Genomic DNA, 23321 nt, shown 5'->3' with positions numbered 1-23321 from the left:
TGTAATTGTTCCCCAAAATCGAATCTACTTATATCTGCCACTCCAGTACTGTCAGGTTACAAACAGGATAATAATTATCCCAAAGCTCATTAAGAAAAAGAAAATCCATCACTGTCCTATTCTGTTTCCTTGAAGTGGCTCATTATGTTCAGAGCAGAGGAAAATACATCAACATTTTATATGGCATACCTTTGGATTTAGTTGATTGCTCACTATAAAAGGATTTGAGTCAAAGCCAATTTGCCATTCACAACCAAGGAGGCTCTAGGGATCTTGCAGAAAAGCTCTTTGTTCAAGTGAATTCACACAAAATAATGTTCAAAGTTGTTACTTTATATTCTTTCCCTGCTTTTGTCTATCCAGTGTCAATAGTTGAGTCTTCGAAGCAGCTCAGGGTTCAGACAGGTAGGAATGAAACAGGAAGTTGCACACACCTAAGTTTTTTTAACTGAACCCAAACTTAGATCTAAACTTTGAGATTTCTTTTAATTATTATTTGTAAATTGGTAACACATGCCTATGGTAAAAACATTCAAATAATACCAAGAGAGTAAGAGAAGGATAGGTCATAATTTTAAAAACAAATTAATTTCGTTGTGAGGATTTTGATGGATTCGTAGATCCCTACTTAAAGATATGTGGAAATATATTCAGTGGCAACAGGGAAATGGGGAGGAGGGAAGGCAGTACAGTGGAAAATTCTTTGGCAAAAAAATTTATTTAACAGTAAAATCTCCAGAACTTTCTCTAGTCTAATAGATTCACTTGGATTCTCTTTGAAGACTGCATTTGGCCAGGGGTTTTTTAGGCAATACCACAAAACTCAAAGTTAGAATCATTGTCTAATAATAAAGGAAGCATAATCGCAGCTCTAGAACTTATTAACTTTGTGGCCTTGGGCAATTTGTTTATTCTTTCAGAGTCTCAGTGTCAGTAAAAGGAAGATAATGGTCTTATCTCATAGAATTGGGGTGTGGATTAGCACACAACAAATGCAGCTGTTACAGTTCTTCTGTCAGAATCATCTGTGTTTAGGGAATAGCTGAGGTGTATTAAATATATTTGTATTGTCATTTGCTTGTCAACTGTGTATGAAATCATAAACATGAAGGTGTTTTGAAACTATGGAAGGGCTAGCTAAATGCAAGGGTTTTTCTGAAATTATCTGAGCTTTAATAAACTTGTAATATTTTCTGATGTAATATTCTGGTTTTAAATCATTATTATTCTTCTCCCTGAAAAAAATACTCATTTTGAGTTTTCTTCTTCTTCCTTATCATCCACCTACTATAACTGATACATTCTCAATTCCATATAGAGACTGGACATTGCAAACCATGACATGCTGAGTTTCTGCTGGTGGGGGGCAGAACAGATAGGGGAGCCTCCCTGGCTCTCCTGGGGTCACAGTTATTCGGATATGTCAGAGTGTCCCATCCAACATGTGATTCTCAAGTGAAAGACTTGGCTAACATTCTGTTTTCCTTTGAGGAATAAAGCGATCATCTATTCCTGCGTCTATAACTTTAATTGTACTATATTTATGTATTTTCTCCAGGCCTCCAACCCTGGGCAATTTGAAAATGACATTGATGCATTATGGCAGCGAGGACAAGTTCCAGAATCTGTTGTTTGTCATGGTCGAGTGGGCATAAACACAGATGCACCGGACGAAGCCCTGGTTGTCTGTGGCAACATGAAAGTGATGGGGACAATTATGCATCCCTCTGACAGCCGGGCGAAGCAGAATATCCAGGAGGTGAGCACGGGGCAGGCCTTGGACACCTACTCTGACACCCGAGTCAGGAGTTCTGGGCCCTCCTGGCCCCTGACACGCCTGGCACACGGCAACTCTCCATGTCACCTGTTGGCGTGAGACGAACATGCTGCTTAACAGTTATGGGTGTTGGAGTCGTTAGGCATCTCTGCTGAAATTGTAAAGCAGTTCCTACCCAAGAGAATGGACTTACCTGCCAGGAGCAGTGGTCCATGACAGCATAGCACTGGCTTCACAAGCAGGAAGTCTCTGAGTTATTTTCCACAGGCTGTTGCCTTTCCGTTGTCAACTGCTGCAGCTTGCCTTTTCCTTTCCATCTCCAAACTTCCATCTCCCCACTCATCTTTCAAACACTGTCTCAGTCCAGTTCCTGCCCATGTTTCTCCTAGACCTCTCCAGCCCCTTCCTCCTAGAGTCCCTGGCACCAGGCCTGCCAGCCATCGTCTTCCCCACTCAGCGTCCTTCTCTGAGGAGCAGTTAGAGAAACTCCACCTCCTCACGCCTCACTCGGGCAATCGCATTTCCCCAGGTTACGGGTCAACACTTTCTCCTTCTGCGGTGAGGCAGGCGCCTAGTGGCAATCAGAAATCAGGCCTCGAAATCGGGAGGCTGCTCATCCACTTCGGACTTGCCTGGATAAAACACCTAACCTCGCCGAAACTCAGTGTCTTTATCTAAGATGGAAATGGTGCCTCTCTGCCTGAACCCACCGAGTCTTTTATAATTTTTAACCCATTGAGATAATAAGTACTGAATCATCTCGGAAAGTCACAACTGCTATGAAGACCTAAGGGATCCCGATGCCGATGCCAGGTCACTCCTGGTTCCACCATTCAATTCTGTGTCCCATTCAGCGCTTCTGCCACCTCCCCACCTTCTCACTCACACTGCTTCTCCTGTAAACATTTTCGCAGTGGTGGCAGAATGGTTTTTAAACCTCCTTTCCTTATTCTTTCTTAGTTAATAGGAGACTTAATCTGTAAATCATTGGCCATTCTTCCAGACTGCATTCCTTTCCCAGTGCAAATCTGCACTGGTTTTTCTAAGCCAGCCAAGGAATGTCCTCGTTGGCTGAGAGGATTCCAAAGAATGGTTGTAATTGTAGACTTTTATACTGATTGCGAAGCTGCGGTTCATGTTAGAAGAGCTGTGACCTCCTAGCCTAATGGGAACTCTCAGGGCTAGAAGGTTCTCACATACATTTCAAGATACCAGTCTTAGATACCGTGCCTCTGCCTTTTAGAAAGAGAGGAACTGGCTGCGTTTCAGATCACACCAACTCAAACTTATCCTGCAACTGGCTATACAGTTCTCCACCAGGCCTTATCTAAATGTAAATGGAAGATGACAAGTGGGGAAAGTCCTCCACCACCACTCCTGCTACCACTGGGCTTTCCCCAGAGCTTCATTTACTAAACATCCTCAAATGGTGTTCCTTGGTTTGAAGAAAACATATTGTCTCAAAATAACAAGGTTCCCTAGAACTTCTCAAATGCCTCTAGGAAGACTTCTCCATGAAGTAAAATGTCACTTAATCCAGGCTCTCGACATGAAGTTCCTGTATCCCCTTCCTGCTCACAGCAGCAGGAGGGAATAAATAGGAGCTGGTCTCTGATTAGAAGGCAGAGTTTTAGTCCTGATTCTGGCACCCACTCGCCCGGGAACTTTGGCCCAGACACGCTCTATGACTCTATTTATCATTCTGTGAACAGGGAATGCCCATATTTACTCACGTTAAGAGCTTTTTCTAAGCTCATATATGGGAAACATTTTTTAGCTGTATAAGGCTAAGCAAATAGATATTACTATTATTTACTTGCAAAAAATGCAAATTACATGTAATTCATCTGTTAAATTATTTCACATTAATAATTTGTCCTTAATAATTTGTCCACATTTATGAAGTACATGTTTCTAGAAATCTTGTCTATCCCATTCACCATTACAGACAAGAGACATGATGGTGCTGACAGATGTGTAAACTTCATCTTCACCTCTCTCTGACTCAGTTTTTCCAACTTTTAAAAAGAAGGCTATTCTTCCAAATGTGCTGGGAAGTGAACCTTTGGTTGACCTGATTGCAAGCGTAGGACTGGAGGCATTTCCCATTAAGGATGCACGGCAGCCAGAGCTGGCTTCTGCATTAGCTGCTGTGAGACAACTGTAGTGGCCAAACATGTTACCTGATACCGTGTTGGGAGGATGAACATCCGTTGCTGCCGTGCCTGACTCTGCGTCTCCTTGCTCAAGGCAGTGAAGGTGGCTTTGCGGATGTTAAGCACGCAAGCACTCTGTGTGCAGAGGCCTGGAGGAGATCTCTGGGGCTCATCTGGACACACATCTAAGACACAGAGACAATAAAGCAGATGTGACTGAAACCTGTGAAACGGAGGCACTGGAAAATGAGGTCAGCCTCGGGGAAGAGCAGTTTCACTTACCCAGACTTGGTGTTTACAGAGATGATGATAGACTGGAGAGGAAATGCAGCTTTTACAATGGAAACTGAGCAAAATTAGGGTGAAAAGGGTATGCTGCAAACCAAAGGGGCGTGAAGAACAGCAATGTCAATGCAAAAAAAAAAGGAAGTTGAACGTTGAATGCACCAGTCAAATTCTGTGGTGAAGGCTGAAAATAAGGCAGCAAACGGCTAAAAAGAAAAGCCAGGGGAAAAAAGATCAGTTAAGGTGAAATGCTCAAAGGTAATTTCTCCCAAGCGCACCAGCAGTGTACTAGTTAAAGACAAATGTGTGAAGAGCTCAAGAAAGTCAAACATGCAAAGTCTCCCCTCAGGGCCACAAGCCAAATGCAGAAGTTCAGGGTGAGCCAGTGCCATTCAAGCTGCTCCTGATGGGAGGCTGATAGTCCGGGCTGTGGGCCATGGGTAATGAGATCTCCCTTCCTGAACGGACTGGAGTTCACGGTCTGCAGTGTCTTCTCTGCGGTGAAAGGCTTGAGTTAAGATATAGAAACCTTGGGTGTGAGGCAGCATGACAGAGATGGCCCTTTGCATTCATGGTCAAAACTTTCCAAAATTGCTGTGGGCAAGATCAGATTAGACACCCAAATTCACTTACTAGCCTCTTAACACACATTGATGAGCAAGGCATGGTGTTGAGTCGTGGCCTTTGTACAGTTCTTAGTAGAGGATTCCAAGGAGGCACAGTCCTTGCCTCAAGTGTTTTTCCTGGGCCAAGAGTACAGGCCATAGGGAGCATGCAATACAAACAGTTTATATTTAGCTTTGGAAAGTCTACAACACAGCATTAGAAATCACAAGAGCATTTTCTTAGAAAAAGATTGTTACAGAAGGTGTTTAGGTCCCCAAGCCAACCCTCAAAATTTTGTTTGGCCAAAAATCTGTCTGGAATACAGTGGTAGTAGTACTAGCGAAACTAACTGCTATGTCCAGGAATATGAGTTCGGGAAAAATGCAGTCAAGGATCCAACTTAGACAGCAGGGGTCATTTTCCCTCTGTGTAGCCTGGACAGTTGGAGTGAAGGGCACATCCTCCTCTGCTTTCCCCTTGCAGCAAAGGAACTGACACTGCCTCTGCTTTGGTCTCTGATGGGGCCTCATGCAGGAACCAAGGGGATAATGAGAAGCAGGCAAGTGGGCCCGGGACTCCCAGAGTGCAGGGAGTGGGGAACAGGGCAGGGCCTGGCTAGTGCAGGGCCAGGCTAGCCGGCTCCTGACTGACCCCCTGCCTTCAATTCTGTTAGCATCAGGGATTGTTCTGCCATTTCACTACCTCCATTCTTTCATTCCTTCTTTCCTTCCTTCAAAGTTTGGGTGCCTGTTACCTGTCAGACACTGTGCTAGGCACTATGCAGGTCCTAAGACAAACAAAACACAGGCGTCACCCTCGGGAAAGGAACTTTCATTAAAATTTAAGCTCCAAATGAGAAAAACTCATTGAATCTCCAGGGCCTGGCATAGTGTCTGGCACATAGTAGCTACTCATTAAATATTTGTTGAATGAATGAAGGAGCTCAGAGTGACAGGTGTATGCACAGGGCAATATGAGATTGTGACTGTTCCTTCCTAGCATGGCCTGCAAGGCCCTCCCTCCTCTGACCTTGATCTTTACAGTCTAGTCACGCCAAACCCTGCCTTGGTTGTGCAGGCATAATTCAGGGGATTTGCTGCCTCGGGACTTAGCTTATGGTGTTCTTCCTGCCCAGCATCCCTATCTTAGTCTTACCCTTTCCACCCTCTTCCCCACCCTTCATCTTTCCCTGACTAACTCCTATCTTAAAGTTATTAGTTTATTTTATAAATATTAGTTAAGCACCTACTACATGCAAGGAATTGTACTAGAAACCGGTGATGTGGTGACGAACAGAAAATCATGGCCTCAAATATGTCCTTGCCCTCATGGGGTGTTTTTTCTGTAGAAGGAGACAGATAATAAAAGTGACTCACTAGTTGTCTGGTGATAACTTTGATTAATGCTATGAAGGAAAAGAACGGGTGCCATTAGCACATAAGGCAGAGGGAAACTTCCTAGTCTTGGAAGTCAAGCAATCCTTCTCTGGCGAAGAGGTGTTTTAAATGGGGGGAGGCGGAGGTAGAGGAGTGGGAGGGAAGAGCTTCTGAGGCAGGGAAATGCCCTGAGCAAGGGCCTTGTAGTGAAAGGGGCAGAGCGTGTTTGAGAACTGAAACAAGCCAAGATCTCGGTTGGGCTTCACCATCTCTGGGAAGCCTTCTTTTACGGTCCCCTGAGAATCTTTTAGGTGCTTCCTTGGAGTTGCCATGATTCTCTGTTCATAACTGCATCATCACCCTGCATTTCTCACATTGTAATATAATCTTATTGGACGAATCTGTTTGCCTGTCTAGACCATGAACTTTAAAAAGGCAATCATTTTAAAGTTCCAACACTCAGGGTAGTGCCTGGTATGTTGAAGAGATTGGTAAATATTAGTCAAATGAAGCAATGAATGAAAGAACTGAACCAAGCTTTTGATAACAGCAATGATCAAAACAGCAGTGAGCTCAAAATTAGACTCCCCAACAAGTACCTGAAGTAAAGTTAATCCATTTATCCAGTTAAGCACAAAGTCACATTTGATAACCCACCAAACTGGTGAAGGACAGAGAACCTTTATGATATTGGAGGAACCTTCCTGCTCACTTGACAGAGTGGGTCCAGGGAGGGGTTCAGGGCCAAAGCAGGGGTTTCTTAAAACAACAGAAAAGCGTTTCTGGTTGCTCCAACATATGGATGAATGTCCAGGCGGTATATTTTTAATTGCCAAGAGACCACTGGTTTCATAATCCAGTTATGTTCTCTAAAAGAAAATTTAAGGACCCACATAGGACTGCCAACTTTTTACTTGTGGCATAAGGTTGTTAAAAAAAATCAATCATGCTATTACCATGAATTCATTAAAAAAAAAAACTCAAAAGGGAAGCCTTTGAATCAGCACATTTAGCTTTAGGAAAAATCCACTATATTGTCTTTATTGTTATCATTTTGCTGGGACCCAGTGAAATTTTGTTTGAGGAACTTGCAGTGACAGTTGGGAGTGCTTTTAACTACCTGTAAGAGTGGTTGGCTCCAAGGAGGACACCATCGCTGACCAGGGTGGTCTGGGGGAGAAGCCATCTGTAGGAATGTAACCTGGATTTTGAGGGACCAGCAGATGGGTAATCCGGGCTAGCCAACTGCCACTTGAAACAATTTTCTCCAGCAAGATGTCCATAAGCAATTCAATGATATACGATATACCCATTCTTAATAGGTTGTTACTTAAACTAAGCACTGCATTTTTAATTTATAAATACAAGGTTGGCCTGTATTTGTTAGCTGCTTATATTGTGTACTCATTTGGAAATGATACCTTGCCATCCTGGATAGAAATTTTTTCTCTCCAAGGTGATCAACCCCCATTCTCAGAAGGACGGTTCAACTCTCAGTGGACAGAAGTGAGGCCAGAGTAGTGAATGAGGGAGGTTTTGCCCTGTAATTTAGCCATATAAACTCTGGCTCAGTTTATAAGTCAGCGGATGGAAGCTGCCGACATGAACCTTGAAACTTTTGCTTCTTGGAGGAGAAAAACATAAATTTCTCTTAAAATAGTTTGGGCAAGAGGAAAGGACAATCCCATTCCCAACATTCTTCATCTCTCTGGGTCACTCTGGGCCTTGATTTGAATAGCAAATATCTAAGCGGGTGAAATCTGATCTTCTTTAATTAAATTAGGTTGACACAAATGAACAGCTGAGAAGAATAGCCCAAATGAGGATTGTCGAATACGACTACAAGCCTGAATTCGCATCTGCGATGGGAATAAACACTGCCCATCAAACAGGTACACACACAACTCCCTTCTTAATTTTATATTGTCAACTATTAAAGTTCTAATTCCCTCTTCATCTGGAGGCTGTATGCTATGGCACTTGACAACATCCTGTCGGTCTAACTTGTCCTCTGTGAAAGCCATAATCACCAGAACAGGAAAAGTTAAAGCAATTTCTGTCATCTTTCCTCAACACCCCCATCCCCACTCCTGCCCCCTAAGGTACTGGTGGAGGATTTTGAATACATTGTCTCTTTTCACTGGAGTCCTCTTGCTCATGGGATGAGGGCTGAGGGGCGGATGGCAGCGCAAACTGTATGAGAGGCAGCACTGGGCAGCATCGGGATAGAGAGGGGAGGTGGCAGGACAGGCAGGTCCAGGTCAGAGAGGTGCAGAGTGATGTTCATACTCGTCCAGAAATTCTAAAGAAAAAAGGACCATTCGGAGGGCAGGGCCCTCCTGCAGAAAAAGAAAGAAAATCCAGCCGATGCCCTAGCCTCATGTCTATGTACAGGGATCTGAAGGTACTTAACCCCTTCCAACATTCGGCTCAGAGTCTCAAGAAAGATTGGAGAAAACAACACTCCCACTTTTAATCCTCTAGTGGTTCTTGGCTCCGAATTCCTCCTTTGCTTTAAATGCCTCGTAGATCAAAGCAAATGCTGAGGGGGGATAAGCATCTATTTGCAGAGACATCCTGTGTCATTGTCAGTGTTCCCATTCTGAGGTAGGCCTGGGAGGATTTTCTCCAGGAAGGTCTTTTCCTGACGAAACCTGTTGGAGTGTTTGTGTCTAGGGATGATCGCCCAGGAGGTGCAAGAGATCCTGCCCAGAGCCGTGAGGGAGGTTGGCCATGTCACCTGTGAAAATGGAGAGATGCTGGAGAACTTCCTCATGGTGGATAAGGTAACCCTGAACAGATACCTACCCTAGAGCTCTAACCCCACGGGCGAACCCCCTTCTGTGGTATCACAATGCACGGAACATCCAACCGGGAAACGGGACAGTAGAAAAGAATTCTTCACTGAGTTGTGGAGTAGGTAGGTATCAGTTATCCCACACTGGTCATAGGTACCAAAAAGAAGTCTCATAAGGGAAAAGGAAAAAGGACTATGCAACAGTAAGCACTGGAGTCCAGTGAGTCTTGTTGGAGGAACACTGACCCTGGGACAGTCCACTTAGCAGAAGTGCCCTTCAAACAAGGACCAAACATCAGGAGAAATAGTGACAGCAAGTTCTGATTAGACTTTGTCTTGAAAAATGGAACTAAAACTTATGAAAGTGTCATTTCTCTCACATAATATCATTTAAGTTATAATTAAAACAATGTGCTCCCCTTAGAATGATTGAAGACTGAGTGAAGTGTTGAATTTTTTTTTTTTTGGAGCACAGTTTTTCAACAAAACTATATGTTTGACTTTCGCAGCACAATCATAAAGTGGGTCATTTTTACAAAGATATTCATGAGCCTCATCGTTTTTCCTCAGGGGCCTGTCAGAATTCTTTGATATTCAAATCATTCTCTTTTGAAGGAATGTCACCATCCTTCATCCTTGTAGATTATTTCCTCTTCGCTTGTTAAGGAGTCTAAGCCTGCCATTTCCTCGCTAGCCGATGCTTTGGTTGTGATTTGAGTGGTTCTCTGAGATCACGTCTATTAATTCTGTGAAACCCTGCATCTTTTGCGAGGTTTGCAAATTCACTCTGAGGCTGATTTGCTTTATATCACATTATTATATTTGATGCTGGAGGGAAGGCTGATAGGCATGGGGTTTTCAGGGCAGTAGGTAGAGATGTTTGAGTGGAGACTGATTCGTAATTTGTCAGTTCCTCGGGGCAGTGCTTCCCAAACTTCAAAGTGTACACGAATCAGTAGGGGAGTTATTAAAATGCAGATTCTGGTTAAGCAAGAATGGAGTGAGACCTGAGATCCTGAATTTCTAACCAGTCTCCAGGTGAAGCCAATTTTGCCAGTACTGCTGGTCAGCAAGGCACACTTGGAGTAGCAACGTAGAGGGTATGTCTTCATGTTGGGCCCTTCCACAGCCTTCTACCTACAAGCTCTTGGACAACAAATACTTTGATAACAGCACCGGATGGCCTGCTCACTGGGCCGCAAGGGCCGAGTGGCAGAAGTCGAGTTACTTCCTCCTGTCTCCCAGGACCATGTCCTCCACAGAAGAAATTCTTTGGTCTCTCACACCGAGGCTATCACTTCACTTGAGAGGTGTTACCATCAGAAATTTATCTTTTTTTAACTAAAAAAATTGTTTTGGCCATGCCATGCAGCGGGTGGGATCTTAGTTCCCTGACCAGGGATCGAACCTGGGGCCCCGGCAGTGGGCACGCTGAGTCCTAACCACCGGACCACCAGGGAATTCCCCAGAAATTTATTTTTAAAAAATAAAACACTAAAGTTTTTTATGTAATTTGCTTAAAATATAAACTATTTTATATATACTAAAATATAAAATATATTCAGAGGTATTTGTAAAATAAAGTCACCCTCACTCTCTTGCATTTTCATAAGCTTCCTAGGTTGAGAGAAAAGCACAGCTGTCAGCCTCAGGGTACGGCCTTGGGAGTGTGTCACCAGGCTGCCAAGGTGGGGCTCTTGGCGTTTCATCTGCTAGCAGCTGTATCACTTCTGGGTGTGGCCCTTCCCTGGAACACTCAGGAAGGAGATTTCTCTGTTTCCTGTGTAGGTAACGCCTGCCCGGGGCCTTAGGACTGTCACTGTTCAGCAAAATAATTAGTTCTCCCCTGGCCCAGTGTCTTCCCGTTCCCAGGTGAGTTGAAGGGAGACAGTCAAGATGATTAGCAACAGGAGTTCTGAGGGCCAACCCCTCACTTTCCCAGGGGAGGTTACACCCCAAGTTCATTCCTAGGAAGCCATGTGCAGAGACCTGGGAAAGCGGGGGGTGGCATTCCCGTTCCAGGCAGCCAGGTTCATTCATCACCTGAGGAGCAGTCCATGCCAAGGGGGCACTGAGTTTATAAATAAGTAAAACTGACAGGAGTCCAGAATGGAAAAGGGGCGATTCTCTTAGTAACAGGATCTTGTAGTGATACAATCTATGGTGACGTCACTAAGGCCACACCTCCATACTCCGAAGGCCGGCTTTCTTCTTTGGCTCACTTCTGTGGATAGACTTCAATTGCTGGTTTAATCCTCAACACTGTGGAATATCCCTCTTCTACGTTATAAGTACTTCCCAGAATACCCTTTATTCTCTCATTAAGAACACAGGGTATGTGGCTCCTGTTGTCCCATGCTCTTTGTTCACTGATAAGAAGGATGTACAGATAACCTCTTGCTTTCCTGGACTCTTCCTTATTCACGTGGGCACCGTGGCAACCTTGATTGCCGCGCCCAGGGCTGTTGGTTTTCAAGACCTTCGCTAGGATTTCCCGGGCTTTGTGTGCTATAGTAACAGGTGGAGATCCAATTAAGATACAGTCTCTCCCTCTGCACTCCAGTTCTCTTCCCCCAGATGTCTCTTTTTTATAAGGAAATTCTCATTGAAGCTAAAATGCAAACTAGAACATGGAAATGTTAAAATGTTGTGCTCCGTGACTGCTGTATCATTTCCACATGTACTTTGCAACGTGGTACCGAAATAGGAAAGAGAATGGCTGGATCTTTACAGACTGTCCATACAACCAGCGAACGCTGGAGATCAGTGATGTCAGCCAAAGTTGGTACAAGCCACTTTTCTTTCTCTTCTTAACAGGAGAGATGACCTTGCAAGATAAACTTCTCTTATACGGGGTGATTTACTGCTTCTCATAAATTTCTCATGGTTCGCGTGGCCCAGTGAAAGCTCAGCCATGGGAGGTAGTGAAAGGACTCGGGGCTGATACTGAGAGCAAGGGGCCCTTAGAGTGGACACCCTCATCTCCTCCTGCATTCGACCACTGGGGCTCTGCTTTTTGGCATGTTCATCTATCTCTTTACTTGGCAACTTTTAAAATTTGTTTCTGTGACTATTTGGGAACAGGTGGTTACATTTCCTGAGCATTATTAGGTGTACTTGGTGTAAGAAAAATGCACACAATAAATGTAAGAACTGCCTTAAACAAATTCACAACCGAGTCTATGTAAAGATGAGGTTCATCTTATGGTTCACTAGCCTTGAATAATCTGTATGTGCGTGTTTTTAAGACTGCACGTCACAAGCCACCCTGCCATAACCTAGTATGTGGCTACTTTTTACTCATTGATTCTATTTTTCCTGCAATCATAATGTGGCAGGAATTGTCTATTTGAGTCATGAAAGGGTAAATAACACTTGGTTCCTGTCTTCAAGTAGCTGACAGTCTAAGCAGGATGATGTGACAGGTACACAAGAAATAATGCTCTAAGTTACAACGTGAGATGTAATAAATCTGTGGGATGCATAAAGTGCCACATCAGTTCAGAGGAAGGAGAGAGGCTATCTGGAGACTAGGCAAGTGTTCTCAGATGGAAAGGAAGGGGGGAGATTGAGAGACAAGGGAAGGAAGACATTGGTGGACCGTGGGGACTGAGGGTGTGGCTGGCGGCAGTGGGGAGAGCATCACAAGAGGCCTCCCAAGCCTTCCTTTTTCTCATCCACGGGGTCCAGTTAGACAACAAGTCCTGCTGTTCTTACTTAGGTACTATCTCTTGTATATCATATTCCTTCTTTATTCTCTTTATTTTCTCCATTTTTATCCCTAGCTATTATAACAACCTCCTAACTGACCTGCTAGCTGCTAGTAGAATCATTTTCCTTAAAAACAAAACAAAACAAAACGAATCTCTGATCCTATAATCTCCCTTTCCCAGTTTTGGCTCTTCATTGGCTTATTATTATAACCCTCCACAATCTGGATGGAATCTTCTCTTTCTGACTCATTTCCTAACACTCATACCCCCCAACCCCCAAACACCTTCAGAATATGATGTATCTGCACACACAGGCACAGTCTTGTTCCTAGCTCCTCCCCCGCCAGCCTTTTTTTCTGTTCCTCACACTCCAAGTTTGTTTCTGCCTCGAGCTGTTCTGTTGATTGTTCTCTGCCATGAAGACTCTCCCTTCAGATGATCTCATCACTTGGATTGCAAAGCAAGACCTTCCCTTACCACCTTGTCTAAAAGAGTCTCCATGGCACTCGATTTCACTCTGTAAGATCCAGGGCCACTGCGAGGGTGTAGAGTGCCTTTGCAGTAATTAGAAAAAGGAGCTTCCTCTGGCTGGCGCAGACCTCATCCTCCCCCTCAGCTGGGTCTCTGTGCAGGGGATACACTGCAAACTTGCTCACAGCAGCCTGGAGACTTCTGTCCCTAACTGAAATGATCTTGTTTATTTGCCTACTTGTTTTTTGCCAGTCTCCCCGGGTAGTTGTTTGAGAACAAAAAAATCTTCTATATTTTTCAAAACTGTACCTCCAATACTTTATATGAGGTGTTAACCCCAGGGCTTAGAGTACTGGAGGAATTCAACATATCTTGGTTGATTGAGTTAATGAATTCCGTGATGGCTGGATTGCTCCTGTCCTCACACTGCCTTAGGCCTCTGGATAGACAGCTTCTAGAGTATCCATCACATTGTGTTGTCATTCTCTGTTTGGTGTCTCCTCCACTGCACTGTGAACTTCTTGAGGTCAGAGAATGTGCCTCGTCAATCCTGTGTTGTTTAGAACAGTATCTGATACCTCGTGGGTTCTCAATAAGACTTTATGTTAATGCATGAGTTTTTGAATCTCAATGAAAGGAAGAGACGTGGTTCTATCAACATAAGGGAGTTTGAAGGAGAAGTGGTTTTCTAGGGGAAAAGATGGGTTCAGTTTCGAGTTTGAGATGTCAGCTGAACACTCAGATGAAAACATCCAGAGGTGACTGGGAGTGTGGAACATGAGAGAGAAGTTGGGGGTCAAGGGGGAGCTACAGACAGGGGTGAAGATATTAATTTCATAAGGAAAAGGTCATGGACGCAGGTCACAGATGGGAAGCCTGTGGCCCAGTCTGGCCTGCAGACTTCTTTCCCTCACGGTGTTTTAAAATTTTTCAAATGTGTTGCTTACCTTTAAAAATTAGGAGATCTTCACACAAATTTTGGATTTCCCGTTCCCTTGAAATATCAGATCTGGTGACATGGTGCTGAGGAGCGACTCCCCCAGAGGGGCTTGGGCAGCCTCACATCTCTGCTTCCTGTTACCTGCCTGGCCCTGCAGGCGCTCAAGTTCATATAGGATGAGAAACAAAGAGGGCTAAAGACAGCAGAACACTTCCAGGAGGGTCTATAGGAGAAGGAGAGGCCCTGGGAAGGCTGAAGGATTGGGTGAAGGTAGGAGGAGAACATGGGGGCAAACACAGTGTCAAAAAGCCAAGTGGGCAGAGAGGATCGATAAGGAAATGGGGAGGAGATGGAGGAGATGGGAGGAAAATGAACCTTACCAAAATCTCTTTGATTTTGATGATTAAAAATTCCCTGATAGTATATGGCACACCAGTTTAAGAGCATGAATTTCAGCATCAGATAAAAGTTTGTCCAGAACTTGGCTCAGCCAGTTTGGGGGATTATAAGGTCATCTTTAAAGCTATTCAAAACAAATTATTTTATTCTTTACAGTTCTGCAGTAAACTAACTTTAGTATGGTGAGTTGAAATTCTACCTTAATCACTTTTTCCCCCAATGAAACAGTTGCTTTCATAAATGAATTTTTTTAATGCAAATCTTCTTAGGACCACAACTTTTAGGTCCACAACATAGTATAACTGATAAATGGTTAATCATTAATAAATTTTTTTCAGGTGCCGCTCAAAGATACCACCACTTTGGGTGTCTCTGAAATGACTTATTTTTTTTAATAGAGTGACAAATACTATTTTTCATTTTTAAATATAGAAAAACTGAGTTATAAAAAATTATATTAGTTTAAGTTCATATAGCCAGCCCAGAATCTAAATGGGTTTTTTTTAAAGGTCCTACTCAGCAGTTAGTTTAAAAGTCCCTTCTTTTCTCATCAAGAGAGGAAATAAAATTCATTCATTAGTTGCAGTGATGTTCCCCACAGGAGGTTAGTATTCCCCGTTGCACTCACTGATTGATTTGACTCCAAGCCGAAGGATTAGAGTTAATATGCTATTAAAACCAACCCTGGATATTTTAACAACTGATCACCTGTTTGTAGATCATCTTCTTTCCCAGGAACTTCTTACACTGGCAGCAGGGAGAAAATTCTCTTGTTTCTAAATTTTAGAGAGAAATATGCCACTTATTGTTTTCTTGGGAAATTTCTTTTTGTAGTTATGTCTTCTTAAAAAGTAATTGCTATTTATTTTTTTCCATGCATTTAAACAAGGTGGGTTGATGGATGGACAGATGGAGAGACGTGTGATAAAGGAAATAGAACACTATGCTAATTGTGGAATTTACGTCTGGGGGTATATGGGCATTTACTCTACAATTTTTTAAAAACTTTTCTGTATGCTTGGAAATTTTAGTAATAAAATGTTGGGAAAAGAATCATTGTTCCAGACATCTAAAACTGCAATTTAAATATTGTGTCAGAAGGTGGTGGCAATGCTTTGAAAATCAGATAGCCCCGTTTATTCAGGCCTTCACTGATTTAGTACCTGGAATTTCACATTTTATTTACCAAAGTGGAATTTAGTTAAAATGGCTGAACTTATGCCAAAGTCTTCAAAGAGACTATTTTTTAGTAATTTCTTATAAAGTCTTTAAGGATACTTCAGTCCCTTTCTGATGATGCCGACTTTTCTTCATCTGTGAAATCTGGCCACTAGGTCAGAACTGCTTCCTCCCTGTAGGTATAGTTTAGTTCCCTTGGGATTCATCCATTAAGTTCCCAGTCTACTGAGCTCAGTCTCAGATATTCAGAGTCCGTCACTGCCTTCAAGCTACTCAAACTGAGTAAGAGCACTGAGAGTAAGTAAAGAAACTTTGAACTAGAGTGGTAGCTCTCAAGATGTGAAATCCCTTTCATTTTTTTTTTTTCTCCAGTAGATTTTCCTCTTTCATCTTTATTATTGGAACTTTAGAGTGGAGGTACTACCCTCTTCTTTGTACTGCTCTTTTTCTTTATTACGTTTTTTCTTCTCTGCATTCTCATTTCCTCTTCCATCCAACTCCCCACAACAATGGCAGCCACGCTGATGTGTTTCATATATATCCTTGGATAGTCAGGCTTTCTGGAACATTATTAGTGTTGTTTTTGAATCTGTTTTAAATTTCTTTGAATTATATACATCTGCTCAGAGTCTGATACGTGGAATTCCTTGGCATATGTCCTTACGTTCTCCTCCTCGAGTGATGGCCTCTTCCAGCTCTGCTGACCACAACTGTGCAGTGATGAACGTTCTCACACAGGTCTCCTTGTGAATCTGTGGGAGGTTTTCTCTGGCACGCATACTGGAGGTGGGGTATAGGATACACACAGCCTTAATTCTATGAAATGCTGTCAGATTGTTGGTCAGCTCCAGCTCATAACAGCAGCACATGAGGCTGACTGCTTCTCTGTATCCTCATCAACACCTGACATTATCAGACTTTCTAAATTTTTCAATTCTAATTGGGGTAAAGTGGTATCTTACTGTTTTAATTTGTCTTTCTCTGATGAGTAACAAAGTTGTGCATCTCTTTCTTATGTTAGATATTTAGATTTCTCCTTATATGAATTGTTTGGCCCAGTTTTCCATTGGGTTACCTGTCTTTTTCAGGATGAGAATATACTTTTCCACTTGATGCTGTTATTTTATTTTTTCCCAGTGCTCTCAAAGATAAAATAGACCAAATCTATACCAATGGCTTAAGATAGTAACAATTATTTTCTATTTCAATGGTTTCCTTCCTGGTGCTAATTACAACTTAACACTATATCATATACTTCTGGTTTACTTGCTCTTGGCCAATCTCCCCACTAGGAAACATGCTCTATGAGGGCAGAGATCCTGTCTACCTTATCTAATTGTTTTCTCCCTGTACTTAAGACAGTGGTTAGCACATCATAGGTGCTTGATAAAGAACTATTGATTCTGTTCATTAACTGAATATTGAGCTACATGTGCCAGGTACTGAGTTGGCCCTGAGGAGTCATAAGACACTGCCCTCAAAAGGAGCTCACTGGTCACCCAGAAAGAGAAGAAATCAAAGAATTACAATAAACGGTGCCACGTGTTAGTTCAACTGGAAACTTGCCTCAGTCAAAGGACTCAAGCCCTTCCACAGAAAATTACATTTAAACTGAGATAAAAATTAAGCAAGAGTTCTAAAGCAAACAAAGGGCAACAATTAAAACACATAATTTGAAACAGTTTTATGAACTTGTACTCTCCCCATTTAAGACAGAGGTCAAAATACAACATCCAGGGAAATGAGCCCAGGAGTTGTCCTCTTTGCAAGAGAACTCTGCATGGGAGGGAAAGCTCACCTCCAGGGATCTGTGGGAAGTTCAGCTGCAGTCTGAGCTCCTACACCATCTCAGCAGCCTGCTTTTCTGGTTTGAGGATTCTAGTTTTTTTTAAATCCATGTCAAGGCCTGGTGAGCTGTCCACAAATAAACTCTTGGACAAAGATCTAAAGCTGAGTTTATCCAAAGCCTAAACAATTGCCAGGCACACCCATTGGCTAAAAGACAGATTTTCTCCCTTTGACAATCACTTTCATAATACTCAATTACAGGCTGTTTTAGTCCCATGATTTTATCATAAAAACATCAGTCCATGCAACATCAGATGCCACAAGGAGAGATTTTCAAGTCTGTGACTCTCACTGGAAAAGAAAGAAGAGCCTATTTCAACTTCTCAAAGCATTCTTTGCTCTCAGGCTTTGTTACCCTTACTCAGTGTTTTTGGACAGAGGACAAGCTGTAGTTGCCAAAGAGAGGAGAAATCAAGTCCCCTGCTTGGCCGCCCCCCAGCGTTGGGGCTCATTTATCGTCAGTCCTGCAAGGGACCCAGGAGCTTGCAAACTGCCTTCTACAGAGTCTAAGTGTTTCCTAGGGGATGAAGGGGAACTGAAGGGACGGTCATCTGTTTCCATCAATGGAGACCATGTGGCGGGTTACAAGAGAGTCACTAGCCCATCGCACTGAGGATGCTGAACACTAGTGTTTCTTTCCTTAATTCACCTGAATTTCCTAACGTGGAAAGGGAATTTGGAATACAGATTTTGTTTTTCTGAGGAAAACCTCAGGTAAAAAAATAAACTGGACATTCGGCCAGTCTCTTCAATTTCACCAGAGAGCAAGGTTATGAGTGCCTCAGGGCATGCATCACCCCTGTAAGAATATTCACTCATTTAATCTTCAAGTCTGTTCTGTGTTACTGCCCTGTGCTGGAGAATCCGCTGTGGACGAGAGGCAGGCCGTGTCTCCAGGGGTTTATAACACTGGTAAACATGACACCAAGTGAAAGGGAGGTGGGCGGAGAGGGAGGACAGCTGGTTTAGGCAGAGGGAGCAGCCAGAGACGAGGGGATACATGATCCATGTTCTGTGACCGGCACAAGGTTCAATATGATTAGAGCACAGCGTGTGAAAGGGGCTATGTGAAAGGAGAGGCTTCAACAGAGACACACTCTAAGCTAAATAATGTCTCTGATTTCACAAACACCTCCCTGTTGTTTTCCTGTGCGCTTATACTTGCCAAACTGCCCTACGTGTCCTTTCAAAAAACACGCTCACGCTGTCCATAGGTCCCCTCACCCCAAAGCAAGTCTTTTAAACAGTGGGTGAAAATTCTCATGTGATTTGAAGCAGTTGCCACTGCCCCCAAACCCAATCTCATGAGCAATTTTTGGTGGCAAGCTGGTTTAATCATTTTTACATCACAATTATAAAGCTACATTTTAGTTGAGGTAGTGGATCCCATTTGAAATGGTTAATAATAACTGGACAGAGTTGATTAATTAAATTAGATTCAATTATAAAATAGTTCTTAACCAACAGTGAGTGTCAGATGGGGAAGCTTTTCAAAATGCCCCAGCCTTATGCCCTTCTCTGTCCTAACGAATACGAACCTCTATCTGCGAGTTGGACACTTAGAAAAAGTTCCTCAGACATCTAGGTGCACATTCGTGGTTAAAAGAACCCATGGAGACCTTACCACTTGCACTGAAAAGGTTATTTTCAGAAAACTCTAGATTATGTTTTTGAACATATTTGTACTGACTTTACTGTGATGATAGAGGACAAGAAATCAGAAGTATTTTAATAAGAAGCAATCCCAATAACGTGTCCTAGAAATTAATTTTTTTGGTAACCTCCGATTGGATCCATAAAGTCAGGGCCATCATTACTATTAGGAAGGTAGTAGTAAATTCCCTCTCCACCTCTATTTCCTCTTAGATAGGAAAACACATGAATTATCTTCTTGCCCGTTGAATCTACCTGGAAGATGTATGGTGTTGGCATATTTGAGTTGCAGAAATCAGAGCTGGCTTTTCATCATTATTGACACATAACTGGACAATTGCAGCCATCGCTTATATGCCATTAGCAGCATTAAAAGTCCTGTGGGGAGACATGGCAGAAAGAACTGACTGTGGTTTAGAGGGGACATTAATATCATTCTCCACTGTCTGCTTTGGTTTGAGCTAAATCACAAATTACTGTATCAAGCAAACATTTTTTAAAAAGAAGGAGGAAAAAAGGAAGCCAGTTGCCAAGAAAAATTAAAAATATTATTAGGTATGGTAGTGCCAGTGAGGATGGAGAGAAGTAGGTAGATTCAGGAGATTTAGGATGTTGAACTGACAGCACTGTGTGATGGATTTCCTGTGGGGAAGGAGTCAGAGATGATGGCTGGGAACCTGTGCTGGACTGCTGGGTGGACATCGACCGACCGTGTGACCGACTCTAAATATTACAGTTATAATTCTACTATAAGGCTTTCTACTAAACACAGTAAATAGTCATGTGACATTTACTATGGTTTAGAACCATAGGAAGTCATTCTTATCTTCACGATTTCTGCCTTATTTTTATAAAACAAATTTAGAAGTAAAGGAAAATCTATACCAGAATTAGAAAATTTAGAACAGCTTTTGTCAAGAGATTTTTTTTTCGCTTTGTTTTTGTTTTGTGATTTATTTATTTTTTAACATTTTTAATGAAAAATTTCAAACATATACAAAATGAGAGAGAATAGTAATGAAACACATTTATACATTTCACTCAGATTCCACAGTTATCAATTCACGTCCAATCTTGTTTTATTTAAATAAACTATCCTCCCATACAGCTGAATTTTTCTAGCTTTGTTGAGATAAAATTGACATACAGCACAGGGTAAGTTTAAGGTGTAAAACATGATGATTTGATAAACTTACATATTGCAAAATGAGTACCACAATAAGGTTAGCTGACATACACGTCACCTCATATAATTACATTTTGTGTGTGTGTGGTGAGAACATTTAAGATTTACTTTCTTACCAACTTTCAAGTATATAATATAGTATTGTTAATTATAGTCAAAATGCTGCACATTAGATCCCCAGAATTTATTCATCCTAAACTGAGTTTGTACATTTTGACCAACATTTCCTCATTTCCCCCACTATCTCAGCCTTTGGCAACCACCAATCTATTCTCTGTTTCCACATGTAAGTGATATTATACGGTACTTATATTTCTGTGTCTCACTTATTTCACTTAGTATGACACCCTCGAGGTCCATCCATGTTGTCACAAATGGCAGAATGTCCTTCTTTATCATAGCTGAATAATACATATACACACACACACACACACACACACACACACACTTTCTTTATCCATCCATCCATTGATGGACACTTAGGTTGTTTCCATATCTTGGTTATCGTGAATAATGCTGTAATGAACATGGGGGTGCAGATATTTCTTTGAGATAGTGATATCATTTCCTTTGGACATATACCCAGATATGGGATTGCTGGATCATATTCATATGGTAGTTCTATTTTTAATTTTTGTATAACTTCCAAGCTGTTTGCCATGGTGCCTATGCCAATTTACATTCCCACCAACAGAAGGATTGTTTCCAGATCCTTGTTATCGCTTGTCTTTTTGATAACAGCCATCCTAACAGGTGTGAGGTGATATCTCATTGTGGTTTTTATTTGCATTTCCCTGATGATTAGTAATGTTGAGTGTCTTTTCTTGTACATGTTGCCCATTTGTATGTCTTCTTTGGAAAAATATTTATTCAGGTTTTCTGCCCATTTTTAAATTGGAATATTTGTTTGTTTGTTTATTGCTATTGAGTTGTATGCATTCCTTATATATTTTGAATATTAAACCCTTATCAGATATATGGCTTGCAAGTATTTTCTCCCATTCAGTAGACTGCCTTTTAATTTTATTGGTTATTTCTTTTGCTACACAGAAGTTTTGGTTTGATGTAGTCCCACTTTTGTTTGTTTGTTTGTTTGTTTGCTTTCGTGGATTGTACTTTTGGTCTTGTCCAAGATATGGTTGCCAAGACAAGGAGATTTTTCCCTATGTTTTCTTCTAGGAGTTTTACAATTTTAGGTTTTACATTTAAGTCTTTAACACATTTTGAGTTAATTTTTGTAAGTGGTATAAGACAGAGGTCCAATTTCTTACTTTTGCATGTAAATATCAGATTTTCCCAACATCATTTATTGAGGAAAATATCTTTTCCCCATTGAGTATTCTTGACTTCCTTGTCAAATATTAATTGACCGTATGTGTGTGTTTATTTCTGGGCTCTCAGTTTTGTTCCATTGGTCTATGTATCTATTTTTATGCCAGTACCATACTGTTTTGATTATGATAGCTTTGTATTATAGTTTGAAATCAGGAAGTGTGATGCCTCCAGCCTTGTTCTTTCTCAGAATTGCTTTGAATATTTGGGATCTTTTGTGGTTCTGTACCAATTTTATGATTAGTTTTTCTATTTCTGTGAAAAATGCCATTGGAATTTTGACAGGGATTGCATTGGCTCTACAGATGGCTTTGAGTAGGATGGACATGCTAACAATGTTAATTCTTCCAATCCAAGAGCACAGGATATTTTTCCAATTATTTGTGTCTTCATCATTTCTTTCATAAATGTCTAATAATTTTCAGTGTACAGATGTTTCACCTCATTGGTTAAATTTATCCCTAAGTATTTTCATTGTTTTTAATGCTATTGTAAATGGGAGTCTTTATTTCTTTTTCAAATTGTTCATTATTAGTGTATGGAAACATAGCTTATTTCTGTATGTTGATTTTTCATCCTACAACTTTACTGAATTCACTTATTAGTTCTATTTTTTGATGGAGTCTTTAGGATTTTCTGTATCCAAGATCATATCATCTTCAACAGAAACAGTCTTACTTTTTCCTTCCCAAATTGGATGCCTTTTATTTCTTTTTATTGTTTAGTTGCTCTGTCTAGGACTTCCAGTACTGTGCTGAATAGAAACAGGGAGAGTGGGCATGTCTTGTCTTGTTCTTGACCTTAGAGGAAAAGCTTTCAGCTTTTCATCATTAAGTGTACATGTTAGCTGTGGTCTTGTCATATATGGCTTCTATCATGTTGAGGTATATTTTATCTATACTTAATTTGTTGAGAGTTTTCATCATGAATGGATGTTTAATTTTGTCAAAATCTTTTTCTCCATCTATTGAAATGACCATATAATTTTTATCCTTCATTTTGTTAGTGGAGTGTATCACATTGATTGATTTGCATATATTGAACCATTCTTGTATCCCAGGAATAAATCCTTCTTGATCATGACATATGATTCTTTTAATGTATTGTTGAATTCAGTTTGCTAATATTTTGTTGAAGACTTTTGCATGTATGTTCATCAGGGACATTGACCTGTAATTGTCTCTTCTTGTAGTGTTCTTATCTTGCCTTGGTATCAGGGTAATGATGGGCCTTTTAAAATGAGTTTGTAGTGGATGGAGTTTCCATTTTTTGGAGGAGTTTGAGAAAGATTTGTATTAATTCTTCTTTAAATGCTCATCTTATTAATTGTTTTCTAGCTGTTTTGTAGTTCATTTGTTCTTTCTTCCTTCTTTGCTGTCTTCGTTTGTGAATCAATGATTTTCTGTAGTGGTATACTTTGATTCTCTTCTCTTTACCTTTTGTGTGTCTACTGTAGGTTTTGCTTTGTGATTACCATGAGGCTTACATAAAATATTTTATAGATTTAACAGTCTATTTTAGGCCAATAACAATTTAACTTTGATCACATACAAAACTCTTCCCTTTTACTCCCCCCCCCCCATGTCTTATGCTTTTGGTGTCA

The 23321-nt window shown here is 41.4% G+C and overlaps 1 protein-coding gene across 1 annotated transcript in view; it reads left to right on the top strand.

Annotated features, from left to right (window-relative positions):
* Positions 1 to 23321, top strand: part of MYRFL (myelin regulatory factor like) — a 114240-nt gene that overhangs the window by 67700 nt on the left and 23219 nt on the right. Inside the window, exons 11-13 of the mRNA XM_061206061.1 lie at positions 1559 to 1759; positions 7984 to 8092; positions 8877 to 8986. Of these exons, the coding sequence (XP_061062044.1) occupies positions 1559 to 1759; positions 7984 to 8092; positions 8877 to 8986 (420 nt within the window). The remainder of the gene's footprint in view (positions 1 to 1558; positions 1760 to 7983; positions 8093 to 8876; positions 8987 to 23321) is intronic.

This window comes from Eubalaena glacialis, chromosome 11 (genome assembly GCF_028564815.1).
Source record: "Eubalaena glacialis isolate mEubGla1 chromosome 11, mEubGla1.1.hap2.+ XY, whole genome shotgun sequence".
Classification (NCBI taxonomy): Eukaryota; Metazoa; Chordata; class Mammalia; order Artiodactyla; family Balaenidae; genus Eubalaena; species Eubalaena glacialis.
The sequence above is the reverse complement of the archived record's forward strand: the minus strand, read 5'-3'. Positions and strand labels throughout refer to the sequence as shown.